The sequence below is a fragment of the Periplaneta americana genome, chromosome 14 (genome assembly GCF_040183065.1).
Source record: "Periplaneta americana isolate PAMFEO1 chromosome 14, P.americana_PAMFEO1_priV1, whole genome shotgun sequence".
Taxonomy (NCBI): Eukaryota; Metazoa; Arthropoda; class Insecta; order Blattodea; family Blattidae; genus Periplaneta; species Periplaneta americana.
In genome coordinates this window covers 129066709-129094587 of record NC_091130.1, presented here as the reverse complement: position 1 = coordinate 129094587, position 27879 = coordinate 129066709, and the positions used below count along the sequence as shown (strand labels likewise).

The following is a 27879-nucleotide window of genomic DNA, read 5'->3' as shown; positions in this document are numbered from 1 at the left end:
TATAATTGTAAAATTTGTTGGGTGTTTAGTGTGGATAGCTATGTGTTCAGACTATAATTTGTGTGTTCAGTTTGTACAGTTTTTTTTTTTTTTGTGGGTGTTTAGTTTCTATAATTTGTGTGTTTAGTCTGTATAGTTTTTCGTGTTTAGCTTATATAGTTTGTTTACGTGTTTAGTTTGTAAGTATAGTGTAAGCTCTCTTGGACTGACTCCCCAAGTGTAGTAGACTTTCAGCTCACCCTACACTCCTGTAGGAGGCCGTTGCCCTTATGGGATTTGAGGCTTTTCATATTTCATATGTATATCTTAAATTATCACAGTAACTCAATAAGGGTGTATTTTTATAATATTGTGACAGCGACGTGAGATTCGAACTCACGACCAGCGTCCTGCAAGAGAGCAGATCGCGTGTGAGTCAAACCTCACGTGGCCATCGCAATATTCAACCGGCTCCACGGAGCACTGAGGGATGGCACGCAGCGGAGAGAAGAGAGGGGAAAGGACCTACGCGGCGAGGGAGTTTGCGCGCGCATCTGGTGCTGGCAGAGAGGAGAGGGATCTGGATTGTTCTGGAGTGCTATCTCTGGACATGCGTCGAACTTTCCAGGCTACATCGCAGTGGTTATAAAAGAAGAAACGCAAGTGAACTCGGACAGTGTGATTCATGATTAGTTCAGTCAGTAAGCCAGTGAACAGAGCAAGCCAGCCAGTCTTGTGTACCAGAGTTCGACTTGAGTGTGCGTCCGCAACTGTGTCAGCATCTGAAGGCCTGAGTTCGAGTGCAGTGGACAGCAGTTGGAGGGACCTGAGTTCGAGTGCAGTGGACCGCAGTTGGAGGGGCCTGAGTTCGAGTACAGTGGACTGTCTCTGAAGGTCTGTGGTTCGAGATACTGTGAACTCGAGTGACTGAGCTAGAAGAACTGTGAACTGAGAACTGAGAGTTCTGATTTGTAAATAGTGCTTTGTAAATATTAGTTAAGATTAACAGTTAATTGTTGTTCGTAATAGTCCAAGTAAATTGTCGTTGTCATCAGTGGAATGCACTAACGAATACTGTGTTACTTAGTGGAGAGCAAATCCTATTGTTGAGATAATCAAGTTACATTGTTGTTAGTAATAAAACGTTACAATATTTAAATATTTTTGTGGAAGGAAATGCCACCCATGTTTCAGAATTCTTCTCTGGTTTCATTTTTTGCAGTGTCACATAGTCACCTAGCAAGAATAATCCGATCACTTGGGCCCATTACACCAAACTGTCACTGGGTATTTCACCACAGTTTCAAATAATGTCACATTTAAAACAGCACTTTACAGTGAAATTATTTTGAGGTATCCATTTAAAATGTCTTTTATATGTAAATTATGATTTCAAATAATGTTGAAGTATTTCAATTATCCATCATAATATGAAGTATGAACAGAAAGTACTACGATACTGCAAAATACAGATTTCGAAATTTTCATGGAAACACACATTTTCAGTATTTCTGGTATTAGAGAACTGGTTTATTTGCATGTGATCTGTCAGTTGCTTCACTAATACATTTATGATTTCTTTTCAACTATTGCACACATTTTCATCACCATATTTACTCATGTATAAGCTCCACATTTTTGTTTCCCAAATTTTGTAAGAAGAAAGAGTCGGTAATGTGGTACACTGTCTTGCTGAAGGAGCCAAAGAGATCTGCCCACTACAATGATATGAGTCAAGATGGCCGTTATTTCTTTTGTTTAATTAATGTAAATTTCATCTCCACTTCTACATTACCGCCATATTATGCCATAAAATCGGGAATACCACATTTTAGAAAAATGAAGTCTGAATTCCACATATGAAGACATTAGAAGACCCTTCACTGCTTTAGAAATCAAGAGGTGTTTTGATGAACTTCACAATCTTACAACAGATTATGTTTTTAGTAAGTTACCCTTTCTTTGAGGTAAAGCATGCAGGTATCTCGATTTTGAACACGAACTTTATAATTACGTAATGTCTATAAGAAGAGTATGTCTTCAAGGATCATCAAAGTACACGCGAAAAATCTCTGTATTGACCATTATGTGGCACGAAAAGTTTTAAACATCTAGTTCAAGAGAATGCTGTCATGAAATATTTTTACTAAAAAAAAAAAAAGTCTTTATTTACAAAAACAAAGATAACATTTTACACAAAATCAACGCAAAATTATTTTCTTCTTGAAAATTCTACTTGCATAAGATGTGACAAATAGACCAATTTAAAAAAAAAAAACCTTTTCAGCAAAATTAATTATCTACAGAACTGTTTTTCTAATAGAAAATTTGAGATAAAATTTCACGGCTTAATATTCTCTTTTTTTGTGTGTGTGTGCCTAATGGTGGGTAAGCTTACTTGACAGTTTGCCATTCACCCATATGACGCCAGATCTGTAGACCAGTTTATCGACAGACTCATTGGCTGTGTTCAGCCGGGACAGCGCTGAGGTAGCACTGAAATAGTGACAGCATTGAACGCCTTGCTGACCGACAGCGCTGAAATAGCAGCTGCCATTTTTCGTAGCAAAATTTTTTTCGCTGCAAGCCTGCTGTGAGCCAGCGAAAGTGGAGGGGGTAGGTAACAACCAATGGTGTCTTATATTCCGGTGTAGATGGAACAATGATGTGTCTCTTTGTAAACACAGCGGACATTTTGGAATCTGGTCGTTCAGCCATTCACAGCTGCTGTAACTCAGCAAAAATGAATATCTGAATCAGCGCTGTCCTGGTTGAACGCAGCCATTGCCCAGGCTGCACCATAACAGGCTGGTCTATGCAACACCAATGATTAGATGAGATGAGATGAGATGAGATGAGATGAGATGAGATGAGATGAGATGAGATGAGATGAGATGAGATGAGATGAGATGAGATGAGATGAGATGTGGAGATTTAATGGAATGCCACAGGGCAACTGGAGCATCCAGATAAAACCCTGTATTTTGTTTTACCTGTGGCTTGCCCAACTTGTCATAAATCAGGGGTACACTGAGGATTGAATCTGGGCCCATAGGATTATGAGTCCACAACTCTAGTCACTTGACCACCATGGTTGCTTCAATGCTTAAAGATATCTACACAATTTGCTCTGTAGCAGTGACAGAACATGAGCTGTTTCAGAAATGAAGTAAAAAAGTTTCCTATGAACCAATTATCTACAAAATTATAAATCCAATTGAAAATGTCATTCAATAATTTTAGAACATAAAGCTATCTACACAAATTACTCATTAAAATTAACATATTCCCAGCCATTAGGGTAATAGAGTGAACAAAAGAATTTATTCTTCTCTAAAAACTTTATTTTTCTGTAGGCAAAGTCACTAACATATGCTTTAATATCTGTGTTTTACTTTTTGTCACAAGTGATTTAGAAGTTAGATAGGAACATGCAGTGCTGGTTTTTTGTAAAAGGATTGCACCTTTTTACACATTACTATTCTGATGTAAAGTAAGATGAGATCTTCCTATGTGCAGGAAATTTCCATAATATTGTATTTTTTACAATTTCCCATTGAACGGTTGTCTTATATACAGAGTGAACTGTATTCTTTGGGCTATTTCAAACAAAAATGTTTAATAATATTTTGATCGTTTTTGCTTACTTTTCGAGATAAAAATTATTTTACATGAAACATTTCATAGCAAGTCATTGATTGATTTCCCAATATGCTCAATCGGTTTAAGATAGAAATATATTATGATAATAAATGAATGAAAGAATTTTCTTTTTTTCCTTTAAATATGCAGAAATTTAATCCGAACAATGTAACATTGAAAAATTCCTTTTCAGAACAAAAAGTTGCATTTGTTTGGATCAAATTTCTGCACATTTAAAGGACAAAACTGAAATTCTTTCAATCATTTATTATCATAATACACTGCTCTCTTAAACCAACTGAGCATATTAGGAATTCCATCATGGCTTTCCCAAAACAAGCTATGAAATGTTTCTTATAAAACTATTTTTATCTGGAATAGGAAGAAAAACGAGCAAAATTGTAATAAACTTTGTTTGAAATATCTCAATGAATAACCTACTGAAATTAATGACATTACTTACAGTTCACCTGTATAGAAATGTTCATTACTTCATAAGTAAATAGAATTAGAATCCCATTATAAACGATTAATATTTTCAATCAATTTTAAATACCAATTTTCACAAATAGCAAAATTATAATCTACTGTAAAATGGGGTGAATAGGAATGAATGTTTACTAATTTTTATTTCTTAGTGTCAAAAAGTAAATATAATAATAAGAGCAGTTACAAATAAAAAAAATAAACATTCTAGTTATTATATTTACTCTTTTGATAGTAAGAATTAAGAAATAGTAAAAACTAATTTATATTCAACCCATTTGACAGTATAAGAGTTATTTTTGGTGAATTCCTGCAAAATTAATTACATTACTTGAAATGAAAAATTCATAAATAGAATCAGACCTTACTTTCTTTTAAAAGATTGACATAAACAGGGTATAACAAAAAGGCATGTCAAAATTTAGGGAAATATTTCTCACATGTAGAGGATAAAAATATGTTACATAAACATGGGTTCGGAAACACTTTATTTCCCTGTTAGAGCTCATCCTCTACATGTGAGAAATATTTCCCTAAAGTTTTGACATATAATTTCGTTACACCCTGTATGTTTATGCATTTTTTAATTATGCTCAGTATTAAAACGTGTAATAACTATGATGTCTAAGACAATTCAGGTAAATTTTCACATCTCCCATTATATGGATGTATGTTAATTAACATTAAAGAAACTATCAAATAAAAAAAAACTGAATACACACGTTAGTAGTTGCATAGCCATAATCCCTCCATGGAAATTTGTATTATTATCATCATCATCATCATCATCAATATCGCCTAACTTGTGCTCAACTTAGTTCAATGGCACATGTGATTCAATCTAAAGCTTTTCTTTCACTTTGCTCTTTGTTATTAATCTATTTGTCCATTCTTCAGCACTTCGAAATTGTTCTATTCTCAAGAGGAGTTGAACATAACGAACCTAGTGTCCAGATTCTTTTTTTCTAGATGATTCATGTAACTGGAATAGTTCAAAATTATCTCAAACTGTTTAAATATTCAAAAATATATACAACTGCTTTATCTGTCTCGAAATTTTCGATATATCCTACTATATTTACTGACAATGTAAGTACCACAAACGAAAGGGATTTAAAACACGTGTTTGTTAAGCAGCCAGTGACACATTTAAGGATAATTACTGTAATCTTATCTCTATGTCACAGGATTTATTCCACAGCCATATCATAAAATACTTTTATATTGCGTATACCTTCAATTAATAATCACACAAAAATAAATAAGTAGTCTAAAAACAGTCGTTTTAGAAGATATTGGGGTAATTAGGATGAACTTGTAACACATGACGTTTAAGATTCTCTTTCCGTTTTGTTTTCATAGGACACACAGGACACTGTAACTGAGGTTCTTGTCCACATTCCCGACGTTGGTGTGCTATCAAATGTTTTAGCCAACGATATGAACGACCACAACCGTGACAAGGAAAGTCTCTTATCTTCTGACCACTTGGGGGTCCATATGGTGAAAAGTTAATACTATGATATTTGAGCAGATTTTCTGCTGTCCATGTTTGTCCTATACCACTGTTTGAATCTTCATTACGTACAGCCCAGTTAGAACTGCTGAAGCCTGAAATGAAAAAATATAAAATGAAATGTTATTCAATGAATAAAAGATGTATATAGATCTAACTCAATATTCATAATACACATATCTTGTAACAATAGAAACTTATATACCAACAAATGGTGATAGCATTCGCCTAAGTTATTAATAAGACATGAGAAACACTCTAAGAAAAATATTAAATCACTGATTACATTTAATAGATTTATACTTATTATGCAACATATTTCAAACTTTTTTTTTCCCTCAATGTATAGTTTGGAATTAACAGTTACAATTCCTACATTTAGAATGATAATCACAATCCTAAAAACGAAAGGTAAATAAATAAAAACTGGCTCTTACCATCCATCACAATCTTCAGGAATTCTCAATTTCATATACTTAAGATAAAGTAAAAAATTAACTGTTAAACAAGAATTCTTGCCTGAAAGACATTAAGTAGCTAGGCTATTTCGCTTACATATCAAAATAATCACTAACAAACAGATAAAATATCTATAAACAGTGCGATTTTCTTGTGCACAGGTATACTAATCTATTAAGATGAAGTCTCAAAATTGAACATAAACATTCCTCACTACAAAATCATTACTGGTACTTATATTCATTTCAAACATTGTGGTAACAAAATGTAACTAGTGAGAAGTTTCCTCTTTTAAATTCGAGTCTTTCTTAAAACCTTTTTGACTTCCTTCTCTACACTGACACTTACCATATCATTACAATAATAATAATACTCTTTTCTAAGGAGTAGTTACTTTAAAATTATCAATGATTATTCGAAACCCATGCCTTAACTTGACTATAAATGTAAAGCATACAAACACAGAACGTATTTCAATATTTATTTTGTTAACGATTAATAATTACAATATACTGTAGTTGTTGCCAAAACATTGTTAAGTTTACAGTTTGATATACGTAAGAAAAGTAATTTGTAATAGAGTATTCTTTTGTTTTAAAAAGTAAATTTTCAATTACAAATAAAAGTTAAGATTCTTCTGCATGTAGAAACTGTGCAGTAAAAAATAAACTTAATCTAGTTTGTGAAGTTAGGACAAATATAACACGTTGATAATTCAAGCATTGACACCAACAGCTGTATACTTCTAATGAAAGAATAATATTTTTTTTTTTGTAAAATACGACGTAATTTCTAATTACTATAAATAATAAAGACTGAAATTAATATAATACTAAAACACTTGCAACATGGAAAATTGCACCCCACCAAATTCAGTATTGAAACAGAAATACTTAGAATGTTTCTTCGAAGAATCAGCTACGAGATATTAGGTGACATTCATCCAGGAATTACATAATAATTATTTCACTTTCTAACAATTAGCTTATCCCAATAAAACAATTCTGAAGATTGTAAATTACTACTAGTTCTTAGGTAAATAATCACAATAATAATCAATATGACCTTTAGTCAAGCATTTGACTCTTCTGAGTGCAATTTCTTCATCTCCACATAACTGACTGCAGGGAAATTAGACATGCACACAAAGTGAAAAATTACTACGAGAAAAATTGTACTTAACACAAGGCCGAAAATCTGCACACTAATGAAAAATACAATATAAGCCACTTCCCTCCCATCCCCTTCCAAAAACAAAGTATATAGTAATGATGATCCCAATTGTTTCACTTTATTCATTTATAATTGATACATTAAATAAATAAAAACATATAAAATTAAATATTAATTCATTTAATACTGCTTTCATAATTCATCACATGGCACATATGTTCTTTAAATTAGCTTTTTACATCATTACTTGAATCGTAAAGTGACCAGGAACATGTAGAATGTTACTATTACTATTATTATTATTATTATTATTATTATTACAGACGTGGACAAATTATTAGCAAAATTTAAGATTTTTATTATATATTTTTACAAAATATGATTCTTCAATTTAGACTACAGTTGACATTTTTGTGCATTTCCAAATTATTAGCAAAATTGAAGATTTGTATTGTATATTTTTTAAAATTTAACTCCTCAATTTGGACTACATTTCATATTTTTCCATATTTACAAATTATTAGCAAAACTGAAGGTTTTTATTATATATTTTTACAAAATTCGATTCTTCAATTTGGACCACAGTTGACATTTTGGATATTTCCAAATTATTAGCAAAATTGAAGATTTTTGTTTTATATTTTTACAAAATTTGACTCTTCAATGCAGTTAACATTTTTGCTAATTTACAAATTAGCAGCAAAATTGAAGATTTTTATTATATATTTTTATAAAACCTGACTCTTCAATTTAAACTACAGTTGACTTTTTGCACATTTCTGTCTTCAATAATGAAGGAAATTGCAAAATTGTCAACTGTAGTCTAAATTGAAAAGTCAAATTTTGTAAATAGAATTATCATAAAAAAATCGTCAATTTTGTTAATAATTTGTCCACGTCTGTATTATTATTATTATTATTACTTACTTACTGGCTTTTAAGGAACCCGGAGGTTCATTGCCGCCCTCACATAAGCCCACCATTGGTCCCTATCCTGAACAAGATTAATCCATTCTCTACCATCAAATCCCACCTCCCTCAAATCCATTTTAATATTATCCTCCCATTACGTCTCGGCCCCCCTAAAGGTCTTTTCCCCTCTGGCCGCCCAACTAACACTCTATATGCATTTCTGGATTCGCCCATACGTGCTACATGCCCTGCCCAACTCAAACGTCTAGATTTAATGTTCCTAATTATGTCAGGTGAAGGATGCAATGCGTGCAGCTCTGCATTGTGTAACTTTCTCCATTCTCCTGTAACTTCATCCCTCTTAGCCCCAAATATATTCCTAAGAACCTTATTTTCAAAAACCCTCAATCTCTGTTCCTCTCTCAAAGTGAGAGTCCAAGTTTCACAGCCATACAGAACAACCGATATTATTATTTACTTTTCCTTGCTTTAATGTTAACACAATTTCGAGAAAAGTTCAAATGATGTCTAGTATACATTGTGGTTAAGTTAATGCTTGTGATATTAACCACAACATATACTAGACAACAATCGACATCATAGCAGCAAACGAACATTGTTGTAAAGAACTGTTTTTAATCATCTGACTTTAATTAACTGTGTGTAAGTGTTTTATTAGCATTTATGTCACTATTTTAACTGATATGGGTATATATTATATGTTTTGTGCATACATAATAATCATGGCGATATCATATGTATCCAGTTGGCAAGGTTAACATGCAGTATCATTCAATCATCTGATGATGGCACACACAAGTGCCGAAAACGTTTATGTAACTAACTAGTATAATATTTTATATAATAAGATAAGCACAGCCGGTCAATTGAAACTTTATTATATTGCAACTTGCTTATCGGAAAATTTATAATAAGATGAAATAATTTTATTATCTCAACTAATCCTCCTCTGATGAACCAAGTCGCTCATCCTCTGATCATGCACATTGCCTCCTTTCTGGGACTTATAAAGTATCTGTGCGATAAAAGTTTTTTCTAAGACTGTACATGTATAATAGTTGACAAAGATCTTTACATGCAAAAATGCAAGCTCATGCATTATCAGCATAGGAGAAAGAGCTTTCTGCTGTGCAGTACAAGCAATGAAATAATAATTGCAATGAATGATACTTAAATACAATATGAAGATCTTTAAGTGTGCAAAGTTGTCATGGTTGTTTTCTTTAACATTATTTCTGGTACCCCAAGTTATAAGATGCTTGAAGATATCCAACTGAATATAGCAGCAGGCTTTTAGGCCAATAGCAAATCATGCATGGAAGGACAGACAACCAGCAAGGTATGTTGCAATTTCAATTTCTATTTTAAGACTGAATATTTAGTTTATTCCTTGAGCATGGATAGCAAGCTTACATTCACGAACTCTTCTATTAAAGACTGTGCAATGTACGTTCATCAATATTTCTTTCTTTCATTTTTTAAATAATTTGGACATTAGATTACCTGATTTATCAGATAATTGACAGATTTGTAACAGTAGTATCCTGACACTGCTGACAGCAATGCACTGGCATTACCCTGTGTAATATTGTCCTATGTCACAAACCAAAATCCTGTTATGTTTATCAATTCACAGTATTTTATTGCCAGTTTCGAACTACAGTACATGGTCTATACTGTGAGGTAAGAGATATTTTAATTACCAATATCATATAATTAAATATTAAATAAATGCAGGTTAACATTAATGACTGCATCTTCTATATGACGAAACAAATTAATGAAAAATTTGTGATCATATATCTGCAGTGCTCAGGAAAAGTGACATAAGTAAGTTTCCAGAAACCTTTTTTGATAATTTATTGACAACTTACACTGGTTTATGTCGATTTGATTTTTTTCTGTATGAATTATTGTAATGGGAGGAATACTTATGTATTTTTATGCTCAACCATGCCGAAATGTAGTAATTATACACCTGGTAGCAGTCCTTTAATGCATGTCATTAAAGTACACCTACTCATTAAAGTACAGGTGTTCAGCCAATGGTAACTCAGCTTACAGGTGTTCAGCCAATGACAAGTCAGCTTTGTACCATTATAAAACCGCAAGTATCGATTATTCTCGGATATGCAATCAGAAGAGAATTAGCAAAAAGTCACGGAAGCTGGAAATCCAATACTGTCGCAGAAGGTTACGTTCTGTTACTATAATAATTAGCGTTAATTGTAAATAATATTCAAATAAATTCAATTTGTCATCTCGTTTTTCAATGTCGAATTCAATAATCAAGGTTATATGAAGTTTAACGGGATTACATCAAGGTCAATGACATTATTGTTCCTCGGAAAAAAATCAATACTTTCGCGTCTGCACACATCTAACAATTCACGACCAAGAACAAGGTCACTTCCGATCTTGTCAGATACAAATAAAATGTATACATCTGAATAATTTCAAGTTAGAAATATGGTCGAGCATAAAAAGTCGTATGAAACTTGCCTATAATGGTAATTAAGACGCTCGTATGAATATTATGAAACTCGCTTGCGCTTGTTTCATAAACATCCATACTTGCATCTTAATTACTATCATTATAGGCTCGTTGCATAATGTACTATTTTCCAAGCGAGCAGATGTTCAGTAAGTTGTCAATAAATTATCAAAAAGGTTAGTGGAAACTGACTTGTGTCACTTTTCCCAAGCACTGCAAATATAACTTCAAAACATACCCACTTACAGACACACAAAAAAATTATTGCAACTACATACTCTTTCATGACTAAGAAATTCACACAAAAACACACATACACACACGCACGCACGCATGCACAAACTCACACACGCACTAATGTTGCAATGTAAAAATATACACAGCCACTTTAATAATCGTATGTTTCATAGGTTATGATTTTTATATACAGTACATATTTAGATTTTGTGAAAATGACGCATATGCCGCAACAAATTACCATGTCTCCTAATTTTAATAGAGCAATATGGGCATTCAAACCCTGGTCCTTCTCCACAATCTTTGCGCTGATGTACTGACAGTCTCTTGTGATCAGAATAGCACTTTCCACAATATCTGCACTGAAACCAATCTTTGATCTGAGAAGCTTTTGTACTTTTAAGTATCACAGAATCAGCAGAAAGAACTGGCTGTTCTAATTCGACTCCATCCCAATCCTGTGCATCAATCAACTTTGAATTATTGTCTGTAACAGAACATTTCTGTGTAAGCTGACCTTCTGAAGATCTATGATGATTAACCATACAACTGGAATGTGTTACTTCAGATTTAGGTGCTTCAATATGAAACATTAATTCAGCGGGAAAGTCTGAAAGTACAACGCCACTACCTGTAAAATTAAAGATAACCTTTCGTAAATTTCATTTTAAAAATATTACGTCAGTATTTTATAATTTCAAAATATACTGAAATCTCGAAGTGAGAAAGAAATATAATTTTGACGATCCTGTGAAAAGAAAAATTAGGACAGATGCTATGAAATTAGAATAACAGGTTTAAATAAAGGACATATCTTAAGCACTTATGTAAGATATGCATAAGATATTGCATAATAATTTATTTCATTTTACCTCTCAGCAAAATAAAACGAACACAATTCAATAAAACATAGTGGTGATGAATGGTATACCTTTTTGTCCCTTGCATTCCATGTAATTGTTTAGCATGAACAAATAGCATGTGTCTCTTGAGGTTTCCTTTCCGTTTTGTTTTCATAGGACAGAGTGGGCATTTTATGCTTGCTTCTCTGCCACATTCCTTTCTCTGGTGCGATACGAGATTTTTCTGCATACTGTATGATGCACCACACATATCACACTGATATGGTTTTAACTGTGGGTGATGGAGGATTTTATTCACCAACAAATCACTAACTCCTACTGGAGGAGTAACTGTTGCACCTCCGTCAGGATTTGAACCATTTCCTTCCCTAAATTCTGAAGGCCAGTCAGTAACCATCCATATTTCATCTGGTTCTGCAACAAAAAAATATGCATCTCGCATATCAGTTACAAGAACAATTTTTACCAGTACATCAGAATTTCATTGTGACCATATTCCTTACAACTGCTACCAGTATATACAGAGTAATTCAAGAAGTGTTAGTTACTGCTACTTATGGACCTAATTTCTACAGACATTTTGAGTAAAAAAATGTTCATGTAAACATGGGTTCAATTCTCAATATTTTCAGATTCACGCTAATTTGATATTGTTTGTAAAATACTTCTTTGTCTAATTTAAAGACAAAAGAATATTAAAAATACAGAATGAACTATTCAGAAGTAACATTCCTCTACTGGGCTAATATTCTGAAAACATTTTTTATGCGAGATCGTGCGTATCTGCTTGGTTTCCGCACAAAACCAATCTGCGGTAAGTCTAAAATTCCACATTCAGTATTCCCAACCTAACACACGTAACAATTTCCCTCTTCTTACCGCTTAAGTGACATATTGATTTTACTGCTTTAGGCTTTTAACATATTATTTTTAGGTACGTTCAATATAGTAATAATTATAAATTGGAAACTTACCACTGCAATTTCACCTAAATTGCACTGTTAATTATTGTTTTTAAATATTTGCAAAAATTAAGTAAACTCTACAACTCCACTAAAGTTACTGCATTCGTGATGCATGTAACATTAAGGAAGCCGTTTGTTTTAAGTTCACATTTATAGACTGGGGGAAAAAAAAGACAGACGTATATCATGGCCTGCTGGAGTATAGTAAACACAGAAAACATTTTAAAGCAACAATGTTGAAGATGGATATTTTTGTTTTGCAAATTTGCCGTCATTGAACAGAAACCAAGATGGAGATTTCATTGCAACTAATTAGAAATTCCTCTTTCAGGTATGTAATAAACGATCTTCGCACAAAATAATGTACGATACACGAGAGGTATGTTTTCTTTCAATTCTCGGAAATTAAAAAAGCTCAACTACGTTTCGCTTTTTCAAACTTTTCCTCGAACATGAAAACTTCAACATACCGCTCTTGTAACGCATAATACTATTTTCTACAAAATTACATTATTTTGATGCACTTATCACAACAACTGTTACAAATCACACCACTCTTTAAAACTCTTTATGAGTGTACACTGGAATGCAAAATTGAACTGTAAAGAATCAAGTCACTAGAAGTGATGTGATGTGTAAAAATTATTGTGATCAGTGCATAAGAACAATGTAATTTTGTAGTTAATAATTGTAAAGAAAATTCTGTATGAAGCAACTAAAGAATTCACAATATATTTTTAATTTCAAAATACTAGCCAATTTGCATAATCCTTTTTACAAGAGTAAAGCATTTACATAATAAAATATACAATTAATTAAATATCTGCATGATTCTTTTACAGAAATATTCTAAAGACCTACACCAACAACACAGTCTAGGATTTTTTATCTTTTATCTATTCTTTCAGGAAATATTTTTTTCTTAATCAAAAATTTTAGAAACTTTAATATTGAAGGTAACAATTAAGAAAAAAAATATTTCTTGAAGGAATAGGTAAAAGATCCTAGACTACAGTATGTTGGTGATGTAGGTCTTTAAAACATTCCAGTAAAAGAATCATACAGATATTTAATTAATTGTATATTTTATTATATAAATGCTTCACAGCTGCAAAAAAAAAATGTAAATTTGATATCATTTTTACAGGCAATTATTAGCTATTTTAATACTTTGAATAGTGTTTTATGAACGGGTCTTTCCCGGGGGTAAAAGGCGGTCAGAGCGTGGTACCGACCACACCACCTCATTCTAGTGCCGAGGTCATGGAAAGCATGGGGCTCTACCTCCATGCCCCCCAAGTGCCTTCATGGCATGTTACGGGGATACCTTTACCTTTTTAATGTATGTATATTAAGCATGAAAAGTTAGTTCATTTAGCTTTATAGTAGCTGAGATATAAAAAACTGAATTTCATAAAATTTTTGCAGGTCAATGGTGTACCTATTCCCTTAAAGAAATGATACTTCTGAACGGTTCATTCTCGATTGTAACATTATTTTACCCTTCAAACTAAATTAAAAAAATATATATATATATTTTGCAAACAATTTCAAATTTGTGTAACTCTGAAAATATAGAGAACAGGACTCATGTTTATGAGATCTTTTGCTCAAAATGTGTTCAGAAATAAACTCCGTAAGCGGCAGTAACTTAGCAGAAGATATTCACGTGGATTTAGTCACAAGTAAGACACCCTTTGCACTTCTTTTGTTAACTCAAGGGTGAAGACATAGCCAATCTTCGGAACACAGTTACTTTTTGAGTATCAGTACTTCAACAGCATTGGAAGTTTCTCTGTACTATTTCTTAATAACCCATTGCTTCCCCCATTTAGAACGAGTCAGATTATTAAATGAAGATAATTCAAGATGAAAATTTTTATTTATAATAGTAATGGTATTAATGAATGATTAATGTAATTAATAATGGACAATCAGAAATGAACACATCTCTATCTGCTGTCAAAAACATAAACATCCCAATAAATTAGGTATTTATTAGAGCAATCGTGGGTACTGTGGCTAATAAAAATAAATCAGAAGGTCGCCTTCACAAATAAAAGGCACAAAACATAAAATTAACAATACATCTACACGAAGTTTTCTACTGTGTGCAAATTCTTACTCAGAATAAACTTTAAAAACCACTTTTCATAGTGTTTCCACACCACTGTTCAAAACTATCTTAAAAATAATTTGTGTGTGTGTTTGTGTGCATGTATTTATACACAAAGGCATTGTTCAATTTATTATTATTGTAAAAAGAATTCTTGAAAACTATACCTCAGAAGAACCTATTTCATGCATTCTCAAATTGTTTCATTTTCTGAAAAATCAGCCAACTGAAGTGAAAAGCGATAGGTATGAAATGTACAGTAGTGGCAAAAAAAAAACCAGACCGACCCTTGTAGCTTATTTCAAAGCCTTGTTCACTCCAGAGCACAACAGACTGGTAACTAAGACTTTCGTGGTTCGAATCCTGCCTTGGAAGGAAACTTTTTTTTTTGTTCCTTATTCAAATTTATTCCCAATACTTTTCGATAGCTGGTAAAATTCATGTTCTGGGAATAATAAGTTAAGTAGTAAAATATCGCTGCAATCTAAAAATATTGGGAATAAATTTGAATAAGGAACAAAAAAATAGTTTCCTTCCCAGGCAGGATTCGAACCATGAAAGTCTTAGTTACCAGTCTATCGTGCTCTGAGTGAACAAGGCTCTGAAATCAGCTACAAGGATTGGTCCGGGTTTTTTTTTTGCCACTACTGTACAAAGAGCTCATCATGAATTGAAGTTTCCAATTTCAAAGGTTCAAATGAGAACTTATGTGAGAGCCAATATCTTCTTTGCCTTATTAAAGTATTAAGAATTAAAATCTCAACATCTTACTTATCAACATCGATTTTTAAATAATATAATAAAATATAATTAATTAAAATTACGACTATACTGCTTAAATTATACAATAAACACAGCCTATACATTACACACTAAAGCAGATAATAAATTACAAAAAGAAATAGTGATTTAAACCTTCTTATTTGTTGAACAACAGATCAGATACTCAAAAATAATATTGTTACTCTGTTGATTATGAGGAACCACACTAGCTCAGTTGGTAAAGAATGGATTGCAGACTGAAAGATCCCGAGTTCTCATCAAGATGTTAGTGGATTTTTCTAGTCGTTACAACTTCCAGGATGGCTCCAGAGTATTGTCCAATTGTATACTGATTCCTTCAAAAGATAAAAAGGCGAACCAGATCACACCACCTTCTTCTCGTGTCAAGGTCAAGAAGTTTGACCTCCTCCTTCATCCCTCCATATGATGTACGACGTCACAGGATACCTGTACCTTCTATTTATATACAGTAAGGCTAACTAATGCCTTTCTGGGAATAACATCTTCAATAACTTGTCTTGATTTGCATCTGGTGACATTGATGGCAGAAAATGAGGCTTACATTTCTTCCTTCCATGAAAGTAGTAATTAAACAACTTGTAATAGACGTGGAGATCCACAGTAGTTAGGAAAATCCACTTCTCACTTCCATTGTAGCTGTTCTGAATACCTTACATCCTGAAATTAAACTGCTAAAGTATGCACTTTATCAAATAATGAAAGTCAGTAGTAAACTGTCAGCGTTACCAGTGATTGTTGTAATACAGTGCTTTCAGCAAACAAATATATTTATTTATTTATTTATTTATTCATGTCATGTCCAAACATTAGTAACCTTCAAGTTGTTTAATAAGGGGATAATAACAACAAAATAAATATGTTTATATATATTTTTTCAAACACAGTACAAATATGAGGAGGAAATGTGTATTATACAGTTTTATTTTCAATACAATACAGCGAAAATACCATTGAAGGAACAAATGAAACAAAGGTACTGTAAAATATATTCTTTATTAGAATTTTTATTTTATAATCTATGACAATACAAATAAATATAAGCAAGTTACATTAAGTATTAAGTGACATGTGAGAGGATAGGATTACAGTGATAACAGCGAAAGTCAAATTCTGAGGTGATAATACTGTTACAGTGTATTTAAAGTAGTTACGAATTTTGTTGAACATATCTTATGATAGTACTATGCACACTCATACTATTTCATCTCTATCGAAACACAGTGCAGTGTTGTGTGTACTCATTCCAGTTTCCCTTGGCAAGTAATAGCTAAATTTGTCATATAACACAACTAAATTTTCATAAAGATTTTCACAGAATACAAGAACCATTCAGCCAGAAATTGGTAAGGACAAATGTTTCAATTTGAATTAATAATAAACACAGATCACATTCTAATAAATAACACAATGGTAAATAAATTTAAAAAAGTATATATACCTAATTAAAGCGTGTAATTTCTTTATAGAAAAAAATATCTATACATTTCATTTGTCCTGTGTACTAACAATATAATATATTCCCTAACAAAACATTAATAAAACCATTACGAGACAATTATGCAGCGAAAACATTGTAAATACCTAATTCCTATCCAAATTCTCTAGAAAATGTTCAAGTTTACATGTGGGGGAAAAAAAAATATATATATATATATATATATATATATATCTTTCACAACTCTAAAAATGAATAATTCACTAAGTGAATATACATCTTAGCTAGATAGACACAGAATAATCTGCACCAGTGACACATTAAAATGAATATAATAGTTATTTTCAACATTTATTTTCATACAAAATAAACAGAATCTTATGATCAAAAAATGTGTAACAATTAATTAAGGTGTTCTTGGAACAAGAACTTAACTGAAAATTCTTGACTTGGCATACAGAGCATCAAACATATTACATTCTTGAATATACTCTTTTAACACTTATGTAATCACTGATGAACTAAAGAGTGTCCCAACAAGAACGCCGAATTTAATAGTGTGAATAAATGTAACAAAAGCATGTAACATAACAGATAATATTGCCGCCAATCCAATAACAACAAAACAATGTTGGGACATTGCGTAACTGTCTTGTTGTTGGGTTGGCTGAACTGATATCTGTCATGTTATCTGTTTTGTTGAATTTATTAACATTATTAAATCCGGAATTTTTGTTCAGATATCCTTCATTAAGTTTTTTTTTTTTTTAATAACTTAATAGTTCATCAGTGCAAACATTTTAGGTCTCGTATAACAGCATTGTACAGAACACTCTTCAAATGTTTTTAGATGGTGCTGTGTTTGTTGGACAAAAATATTTTGTCAGGAGGGTGATGTGTTATTAAGGATCCAATATGCAGGGTGAACACAAGTAATGTCACTAATTTCAAGAGGTTAATCTTTGAAACTTTTCAAACAAAAAAGTTTAACACAATTTTGCTTCCTTTTCGAGAAAAAAAAATTGTTGGTAATTTGCTAGGAGACGTCGTAGCATATAGACCACTTTTTACACTAAACCTAATCTTAGTGTATACAACGTATAATAAAACACTAACCTAACCTAATGTAACCTGTTACAGATTAAGGAAAAGGTTAGGTTAGGTTAGTTTAGGGTTTTAGTATATCTTGCAAAAACAAATTTTAGGTTTAGTGTAAAAGTGGTCTATATGCAACGTCGTCTCCTAGCAAATTACCAAATTGTTTTATATGAACAATTTCATAGCATGTTTTGGAAAAGCCACTGATTTAATTCCCAATATGCTCGGTCCATTTAAGACAGCATTCTATTATGATAATACATGATGAAATAATTTTAATTTGTCCTCTAAATATGCAGAAATTTAATCCAAACAAATGTAACATTTCAAAATTTCTTCTCAGAACGAAAAGTAATATTTGTTCAGATCAAATTTCTGCACACATAAAGGGCAAAATTATAATTCTTTCAATCATTAATTATCATAATACATTGCTCTCTTAAATTGACTTAACATATTGGGAATTAAATCAATGGCTTTCCCAAAACACGTCATGAAATTTCTCACATAAAACAATTTTTATCTCAAAAGCAAACAAAAACAAGAAAAATTGTATTGAACTATTTTGTTTGAAGTACCTGAAAGAATAACCCCTTGAAATTAATGATATTACTTACAGTTCACCCTACATACTGGAAACACGGAAACAACATAACATGCGCAAAGTTGTTATTCCAGGGACCATCTCAATTACATTATAATTCTACTGTTTGACCCTATAAATATCCTTCATGAAAAATCAGCTAATGTATTTACGAAACTTAATACATAACAGACATCTATTAAGACTCTATGTAACATTAGATACGAAGAAACTACAATAGAATTACATTCTAAAAACATTGAACACAGAAAATTTGAAAATAAATTTAAAAAATTGAATGAAAAGAACTAGGCTTTAAAGAAATGGATAATTTTATGGATGAATTGTTTGCAAGTCATAACAAATTAACAACCAGAAAATAATGCTTATTAAAAGCATATGTACTGTACATACAGCATATATATTGGACAGTTCTCACATAAACCCCATCACTGCCTCATTGAAGCAGTTTCTGTTCTCATTTCCTAATGAATCTGATATTTCATTTTACTTCGTGTCTTTCTATAATCTTGTCTTAAAACAGAAGGCTGAATTTCACAGACGAAACAATAGAGAATACAATTATTACTATACATATCAGTGTTATTAAGACTCTTCTATCTAAATCTGATTACATATTAAATTAATTATGTGATTCAAGTGTTTTTAATGAGTATATTTCATCAAAAAGTTACTGTATCATAAAATTGAAATTCATAAGCTGTTCTTTTGTAACTATGCAATCATATATAATCCGGATGAGCTTACTTAATACCTTAAGAGTGAAACCTAATCATTTTTCCCCCATCAATACATATGCTAGTGGATTATGGTGATTTTCTAGTTTGAAGGTTGAATTTTCTTTCGCCAACTTCGTTTCGAATTTCGATACTGAGAAATACTACAACTGGTAGTGATTTTCTAACTATTATGTTGACAGCAGGAACAGCTGTTGTCGGCAGTGCAAATTCTGAAAATTCAAATTGTTCTAGATTTCTGAGCCGATTACTGGAAGCTAGTCAAATTAGAACATACTAATAATTGATTAATATCAGTATTACATTAATACATAATAGTTATTTTATGTGTTGTGGTAAATTCAAGATTATAATCAGATAAGTGTAAATAAATATAACATGTGGTGTGATACATGCACTTGGGTGATCGATAGAAAATGCACATGGAGACAGCAATTATAACTAGAATATCAAAATTATTAGGAGTAAGTAAGTATTCTTAAGCATACATTTCAAAGTGTCATTCGGTTTTCGGAGTTTGTACTAATAAAATCATGTGATCAAACAAAATACATTTTTAGGTTAGGTCTCGTGAATCATAAACTGTTTAGTCAAAGCAATGAATTGCATGTTGTCAGACCATATTAATCTACTATTTTCCAACATAATGTGTGAGAGGTCTAGGAGGAAAATATAGCCCTACTCTTTCACAAAATTATTGAACTATTTAGAAAACACCTCCCAACATAATGATGATATGTAGTAAATAAATAAGACATCATTATTGTTAATAGTATATTATTATTATTGTACATGACATTGTGATGTTACCCTCTTTGGTGATATATCTGGTATTAGTTGGCAACACTGAAGAGATGGATAAATTAGCCTTTTAGGAACTGCTCCTGTGTAATCCTCACTAAACATACTACTGCAGTGGATTTGAAAGACTTCTACAGAGCATGATCTTAAAATAAAACAGATATGGTGAAGTTATTTTCCATTTCTCTCTCGGATTAAAATTACCTATAGATTCATCACTTATAAGACCCACAAGCTCCAACATGGGTACATAACAGGTTATAAAAATCAACTTGTGCAGTGACAATGACAGTGGTGGTGGTGGTGGTGGTGGTAATGAAACGGTTGGGAAGAGAAAAACAGAGGTAGTGACAGTGGCAGTAGTCTGCATAATGTATAGAAATGCTGCTGATAAGATCGTGATAGATTTAAAGACAATGATGTTTGTCTGTTACAGAATTTTGATTAAAAATGTTCAATTCTAATAAAAAATCAATTTAAGTAAATTGTAGAACTTGCATACATATGTATCTACCTTTCTTTCCTTTCCTTAACACAAATTACATTTATATTAATATTTAATAGCAGCATAATTAGCTTGATTTACCTGAATTCTTATCTAAGTATAATTCAAATAAAACTCTATAATGTAAAAAGAGATATGAAATCCTTCAATTGAAAAGAGATTAAGCTATATGAGTAACAACCTTCAGATTTGTGTTATCAATTGGTTGGGAGGACAGACGGACATACAGACATGTGAACAATTATTTAAATATATTTTATATTACAGTGCCACATTATGAAAAGACATCACACAGAGCAGTGGCAAAATTGAGAGTTTTAAAAAGAATACACAGAGAAAACCACCTCTCACGTTTACCATCATAAATCTTATAAAATCTACCAAGAATCTGTCTTCATTTCATTTAATAGGTATGTAGGCTAGCTCAACCAATAGGAACAGGCAAAGAAGTTGTCTACGTACAACAAAAACTGAATGTTAACTATTTTTATCATTGCATTATTTAAAAAACAGTAATGATATAAAGCAATGAAAAAAATTGGGCCATATTAACAAATTTTAATTTTATTTCAAATAACGTTTATTGAATTGTGTAACATTTTTATATACATATCCTTATACAGAATTTGAAATATGTGCAATCTTCTGCTGAAACAAAGTGAACAATTGCATCTTTTTGTTAAGAAAATTAAAATTATGGTAACATACTTCACAGCATAACACTTAAGTCACGAACATTACTTCTAGAAACTATTTTATTCATATATTATTCATCAGAAAATTTCACTTCATCTTTCTTTCTACAGAAATAGAAAGAAATAACGCACTTACAAAGAAAAAAAAAACAACGCTTTAACTTACACTGTAATAATAATAATAATAATAATAATAATAATAATAATAATAATAGCTATATAATGTTTTAAGTATGAATGGGAGACGTAAAAGAGTGTGATGTAAAGAAGGCTGCAGATGGATCCTTAGTTGAAAAGCATAAGATACGAAGAAAAAAATGAACAGAGAATATGGAAAGATGAGAAATTGCACAAGCTATCTAAGAAAAAAGAGGAGACTATCACTTATATATACAAACAAAAACAGACAAAACTACAGAAGTATACCAAGGAAAGGTGAATATAATAAAAAACATAAGAAAAAAGAAGAGTTTAACAAAAACAGACAAGACTACAGAAGTATACCAAGGAAAGGTGAATATAATAAAAAACATAAGAAAAAAGAAGAGTTTAACACGTATATCTTCAAACAAAAACAGACAAAACTACAGAAGTATACCAAGGAAAGGTGAATATAATAAAAAAACATAAGAAAAAAAAAGGAGTTTAACACGTATATCTTCAAACAAAAACACACAAAACTACAGAAGTATACCAAGGAAAGGTGAATATAATAAAAAACATAAGAAAAAAGAAGAGTTTAACACGTATATCTTCAAACAAAAACAGACAAAACTACAGAAGTATACCACGGAAAGATGAACATAATAAAAAAAAAAAGTAAAACAAGTAAATAATGAATCCTAGGATAGATTCGCCAGCAATATAGAGCACAACATTCATGGCAAACTGTGGCCCCTGGGGTAATGAAATATATGAATAAAGACAAAAAATATACTGAAAACTTTGACCATCATACCCGAACAATGGTTAGAACAACTCTCTGGAATAAATAAATAAGATCAGGAAATCTTACATGAAGACATCCAAGTGTACAATGGAAATCCTATCACAATTCTAGATCTGAATGATGCTCTATAGAAAATCTGCAGGTCAGGATGGAATAAACGCGTAAATATTTAAATATGGCGGTCTATTGGTTTAAACCTAGATTACTACACCTCTACAAGAGCCGCCAGGTCTCCTGTATTACATTGGTTCTCCCATATTTTACCCACATTTTCGTCAGTCTCCTGTCTCATGTATTTGATAATATTTTCTCCCGTAATTTATTTAATTAAATGGCAAATATGGATAGTGCTATGATGCTATAAAAGTTATTCTAATTACATATTTTTAAATGTAATCTACAATGACAAATCCTCATTACTTTTCAACCTGTTTTGTTACGGGAAATTTCAATTATGATAGTTTCTGAATTAATACAAAGAAAGTTCTATTAACAGTGTTATTATATTCATTTTCATTTTAAATTACTTTTGCGTACAGTTATACTGTATATAACATGCTTCTAAAGATAAAAGATGTCGACTATGTCTTTATGGAACGATTCTAGCAATTATTTCCAAAATTTCCCATATTTTCAGTCTGAAAACCTGGCAACCCTACCTCTATAACATGTGTCAAAAATCCCAAAAGATATCATAAGACTGGTCAACTGCTCAAGTTGTATTCATCTTCAAGAAGAGAAAACGCAATTATTGCAATAATTACAAAGGTATAAACTGACCACGTCTATGCTAGAATAGTTGACCAATGACTGCAAGCCATTATGGAGAATCTTGTATTTGAAAAACAGAATATTTGGTTTTCGGAAAGGTAGATCTTGCACTGAGAACACTGTCACATTAAGACAAATTATTGAAAAACATAGAGTTCAACAAAGAGACACATGTTGCTTTTGTAACTTTTAAAATGCATTCGATTATGTCAACAATAGACTGCTGTTGCAAATTATGGAAAAACAAGGATACCCATGACGACTTAAGAACTATTCAGTTCATATACAAGATAAAAATAACTATAAAAAGCGACAGATATCCCAGGAAAAAAAAAATCTGTCAATCAGGGAGTTCGACAAGGGTATATTCTATCACCTCTTTTTAATAGCTACATTTATGACTTAATGAGAAAACTTGAACAAGCAATACACCCTGGAATAAAAATTTCACAAGACAGGTATTTGAATTACTAATACTTTTGTTTTCTGACAATCTTTAATTATTCAAAATAATGAAATTGCTTGAACTATGTAAAAAAAAAAAAAAAAACACAATATGAAGTGTCAACAACGAAAACAAAAGTAATATCTTTTAGCGGAATGGAACCTGTACAAACAAAAATAGTAATAAACAATAAAAGCACATCTTTACTTACCTTGGTTAATTACATCAGCTATGATCAAGATTAAGACATTGACGATAAATTGCATAAATTCCAGATGATCTGTGAAACTATAAACAGAACACTCAGAAATAAAACACGAAATATGAAATTCTATAAGTGCTCGTTGCTCCTGTTATGTTACATGGTGTGAACAACTCCTCAAAACAGGACAGTAAAATACAGACTCAGAAATTAGATTTCTCCAGTGAGTTAAAAGATGCACGAGACTTGATCTTGTGAGAAATCAAGACATAAGAAATGAATTGGACATCTACAGTATAAATGAAAAAATAAAAGATTAGAGAGAGAGAGAGAGAGAGAGAGAGAGAGAGAGAGAGAGAGAGAGTGAGCGATTGTGAGAACATTTAGAAAGAATGTCAGAAACACATCTACACAAAAGAGGTGTGGAAGTATGAACCAATAAGAAGATCTATATGGACAGATCAAAAAAAAAAAAAAAAGATGGTTGGAGGTATGAAGGTTAACAGGCATGTTGTCCAAGCTACGTAGTAGAGAAAAAGGAGAAAAAGACGTTCTTATGTATAATATAACAATCTGAATGTAGCCTATAGAAAACAATTCAAGAATAAACTGCGAATTTCGAAATCAATGCCTAATAAAATACTACCGGTATGTTAATGCAATTCAATGTAAACACTGTGCAAAATATTTGAGCAAAAATTAACAGTAATGCCCACGTGCATCAACGTCGGTTAGTGTAACCACCAGTTAAAATTGTCATCTAACCCCTGGTTAAGCATTTTTACAGTGGATCGACCTCGGTTACGACTTAAATAGGAGGTTAACCACAGTAATCTATAACCGGCCATTTTCGAGCGGTTAAAGGAGTTAACCAGTGATTAGTAGAGCAAGTAAAGCAAAATGGCGGCCAGAGCCACAGATGTTTACTTTGAAGACGATTATTATTGTACAGTACTTGAATTACTTGGATAGAGCGTGGGCGTGAAGTTTCTTTAGTGGAAAGAGAGAATCTTTACGAGGAATTAGGTGACAGAAAATTTCAGGAGGGATTTTGTTTATCAAAATCTACAAATGGCTCACTTGCAATAACTCAAAAACAGTCATATTTCTTCTGTTGATCAGCCCCTTATGTTAAGATTCTATGTAACTGTTATTTTCTGTATTTTAAGAGGGAATACTTGAATATCTCTTTCTCTGTCACTGGCTGAACAAAGAGAGGTTATGGATGGATCTTAGGATAATGAACAGTAACCTGGTGTAAATGGGATCTTGGGTCGTACACACATTTCTACTAATCTTCTGCATCCTTTTCCTTTATGGATATTCCTTCTTTATTATATAATATATTTAAATCTATTAAGTAAGTCTATCGATACTTAACCTCACATTGGGATATAATCATTTTTGCATTCAATTTTCTATTTTGTACGATTTTAACCTAACAGCAATGAAACATAAGGAAATGCAACTCGCAAATATAACAGCGCCCAAAGGCAAACAAATGCAACGCGAAAATGTAGGACATGTTCACTTTGATGTAGAACGGAGTGAGCGCAGTCGTTTTTAGATGTTGACTATTATCTTTGCTGTGGTATGAATGCTTTCCTTTAGTCATTTTGTAGAAACAGTGTACCATCATAGACTTTGCTCTGGTTAAATGAAGTGTCAGCTAACTATGTTTAAGTAATCGGTGATTATGAATGGTGCACAGAAATTACATTTTAACCATGGTTACTGTTTAACCGTCGTTTCGTAATCTATGATTACTGCGTTTTTAACCGATGTTGATGCACTTCGCCATAAGAGCTGTGAAGTATATAACTGGATGATGATGATGAGGAACTTAAATTTACAGACATTATTTATGTTCTATACAAATTTATGTTAGCAACATACAGTGGGAATGGGGAGGAAACAGTTCTTATAAGATGTATAATCATACATCTCAGTGAGGCATTAAAAAAATATTATTGTTTCCCGTGGAACATTCCATGTTGTAATATTAATATTTTAATAGCAGATATATCTGTGTCTGATGAACAATAAAATCAGAGCTGAATGAGAAAACTCAAACAAATTTTAGTTTTCACAAAAGTAAATTAATGTCTTTGTAACATTTTCATAAATTGCAATTTTTCTGCACTGGATTATCATTAAATTCAGTGCAATACAATTGAATTCCATTCTAAACTTATCATGGGACATTCAATGAAAGGAAAATGAACATCTGCTTATTGATAAAATACGCAAAAATTTAGAAGAAAAATCCAAACTTCATTAACATTTAAAAAACGAAGATCTACGTTCATTGAAATACAATTAAGGATACTGTTTTTTTTAATGTCAAAGAACTATTTTTACCAGTTGGAAAAAAAAAAGTGCCACATTTCTACTAAATATCCTGGGGTAGGATGTGAGAAACTACTGCCAGACATATCATTATCTCCAATTCCAAAACTGTCTACAACCTTTCTTAATTTTCAGGAATCGCCAAAAACTGATAACTTTTTTCCTAATTGTCTGCAGTGTTCGTCATATATGAAGCTTATTTACGGAAGGAAAGAGGGAATTTAGGCACAACATTCATTAGAAAATTGCTAGAGACATTTAGGTAGATGACGAAACTGCCATTATCTCAATTTAAAAAAAAAATGGATTTAGACAGTTTTGGAATTTGACACTTCATATGTTCATTAATTACTATAAATATGCAATAATACAGTAGTGTAGTGGGCAGAAATAACAATGTGTAATGAAGTTATCAGTGGTAAAATAAGACATGGCAGAGTGGGTCAAAACAAAAACCTCATAACTAATATTGGCTCAATTGGAAACATACCACATTCAATTCAAAATTATCCAAAAAATGTACCTGAAATAGTAATATACGTTACAAGAGTGGTATGTTGACGTTTTCATGTTCGAGGAAAAGATTGAAAAAGTGGAACGTAGTTGAGCTTTTTTAATTTCCGAGAACATGAAAACAAACATACCGCTCTTGTATCATACATTATTTTGTGCGAAGATCGTTTATTACATACCTGAAAGACGAATTTCTAATTAGTTGCAATGAAATTTCCATGTTGGTTTCTGTTTAATGACGGCAACTTCGGAACACCAAAATATCTTTCTTCAACATTGTTGCTATAAAATGTTTTCTGTGTTTACTATACTCTAGCAGGCCGTGATATACGTCTGTCTTTTTTTTTCCCCCAGTCTATAAATGCGAACTTAAAACAAACGGTAAGGTTATGTAATGATTTATTTTTCATTTTAATATTTTAACAATATTATTTATATAACATATTGCAGTAATAACATCCGCATCTGGAATCTTGTTGATTTTTTCACGGCTTCCTTAATGTTACTTGTATCAGGAATGCAATAAGTTTCGTGGAGTAGTAGACTTTGCTTAATTTTTGCAAATATTTAAAAACAATAATTAACATTGCAATTTAGGTGAAATTGCAGTGGTAAGTTTCCAATTTATAATTATTACTATGTTAAACGTCTCTAAAAATAATATGTTAAAAGCCTAAAGCAGTAAAATGAATGTCGCGCTTAAGCGGTAAGAAGAGGGAAATTGTTATGTGTGTTACGTTGGGAATACTGAATGTGGTATTTCACACTTACCGTATATTGGTTCTGTGCGGAAAACAAGCAAATACGCACGATCTCGCACAAAGAAATATTGTAGAAATATAGAAGACAGCTCTTCTGTGAACTACAATCATATTAAGGCAATGCCTAAAGCGAAATATATTATGAAATAATTACTTAGAATTGTCCGTCAATAGGTACTTTAACTCATGTTCTAGTTTTTTGGGAATTACATTATTATGTCCAGCGCCATGGCATCGTGGTCTAAGGCATCCTGCCTAGACTCGCATTACGGAATGCGCGCTGGTTCGATTTCTCATGGGAGGAAATCAAACTTAGCTGTAGTGCAGTGTCGAACAGGAGACACATT

General features: G+C 31.8%; 1 protein-coding gene across 5 annotated transcripts; it reads right to left on the bottom strand.

Moving 5' to 3' along the window:
- On the bottom strand, nt 1-27164 carry LOC138713737 (zinc finger protein 653-like). Of its 5 annotated transcripts, none has more exons than XR_011335979.1 (4): nt 23919-27164; nt 11851-12196; nt 11437-11550; nt 1-5718 (listed from the first exon to the last, which is right to left on the bottom strand). XR_011335979.1 is itself a non-coding variant. In XM_069846103.1 (4 exons), the coding sequence occupies exons 2-4, from the start codon at nt 11885-11887 to the stop codon at nt 5393-5395; spliced, it is 753 nt and encodes a 250-aa protein (XP_069702204.1). In that variant the 5' UTR covers nt 11888-12196; nt 23919-27164; the 3' UTR covers nt 1-5392. The 5 variants fall into 5 exon arrangements, 3 of the variants coding, with proteins under 3 accessions (XP_069702204.1, XP_069702205.1, XP_069702206.1); XR_011335978.1 differs by lacking the exon at nt 23919-27164 and having other exon boundaries at nt 1-769; nt 806-5718; nt 11161-11550; nt 11851-13619; XM_069846103.1 differs by having other exon boundaries at nt 11161-11550.
- Nucleotides 27165-27879: the final 715 nt, after the last annotated feature.

Bases quoted from the DNA above. Each gene is read 5' to 3' on its own strand.
- LOC138713737 (XM_069846103.1), bottom strand. From the start codon at position 11,887: ATGCTAAACAATTACATGGAATGCAAGGGACAAAAAG. The intron at 11,551-11,850 runs GTATACCATTCA...TTAATTTTACAG, and splicing joins GGAATGCAAGGGACAAAAAG to GTAGTGGCGTTGTACTTTCA. The intron at 5,719-11,160 runs GTAATTTGTTGC...TTTTCATTTCAG, and splicing joins TATTAAAATTAGGAGACATG to GCTTCAGCAGTTCTAACTGG.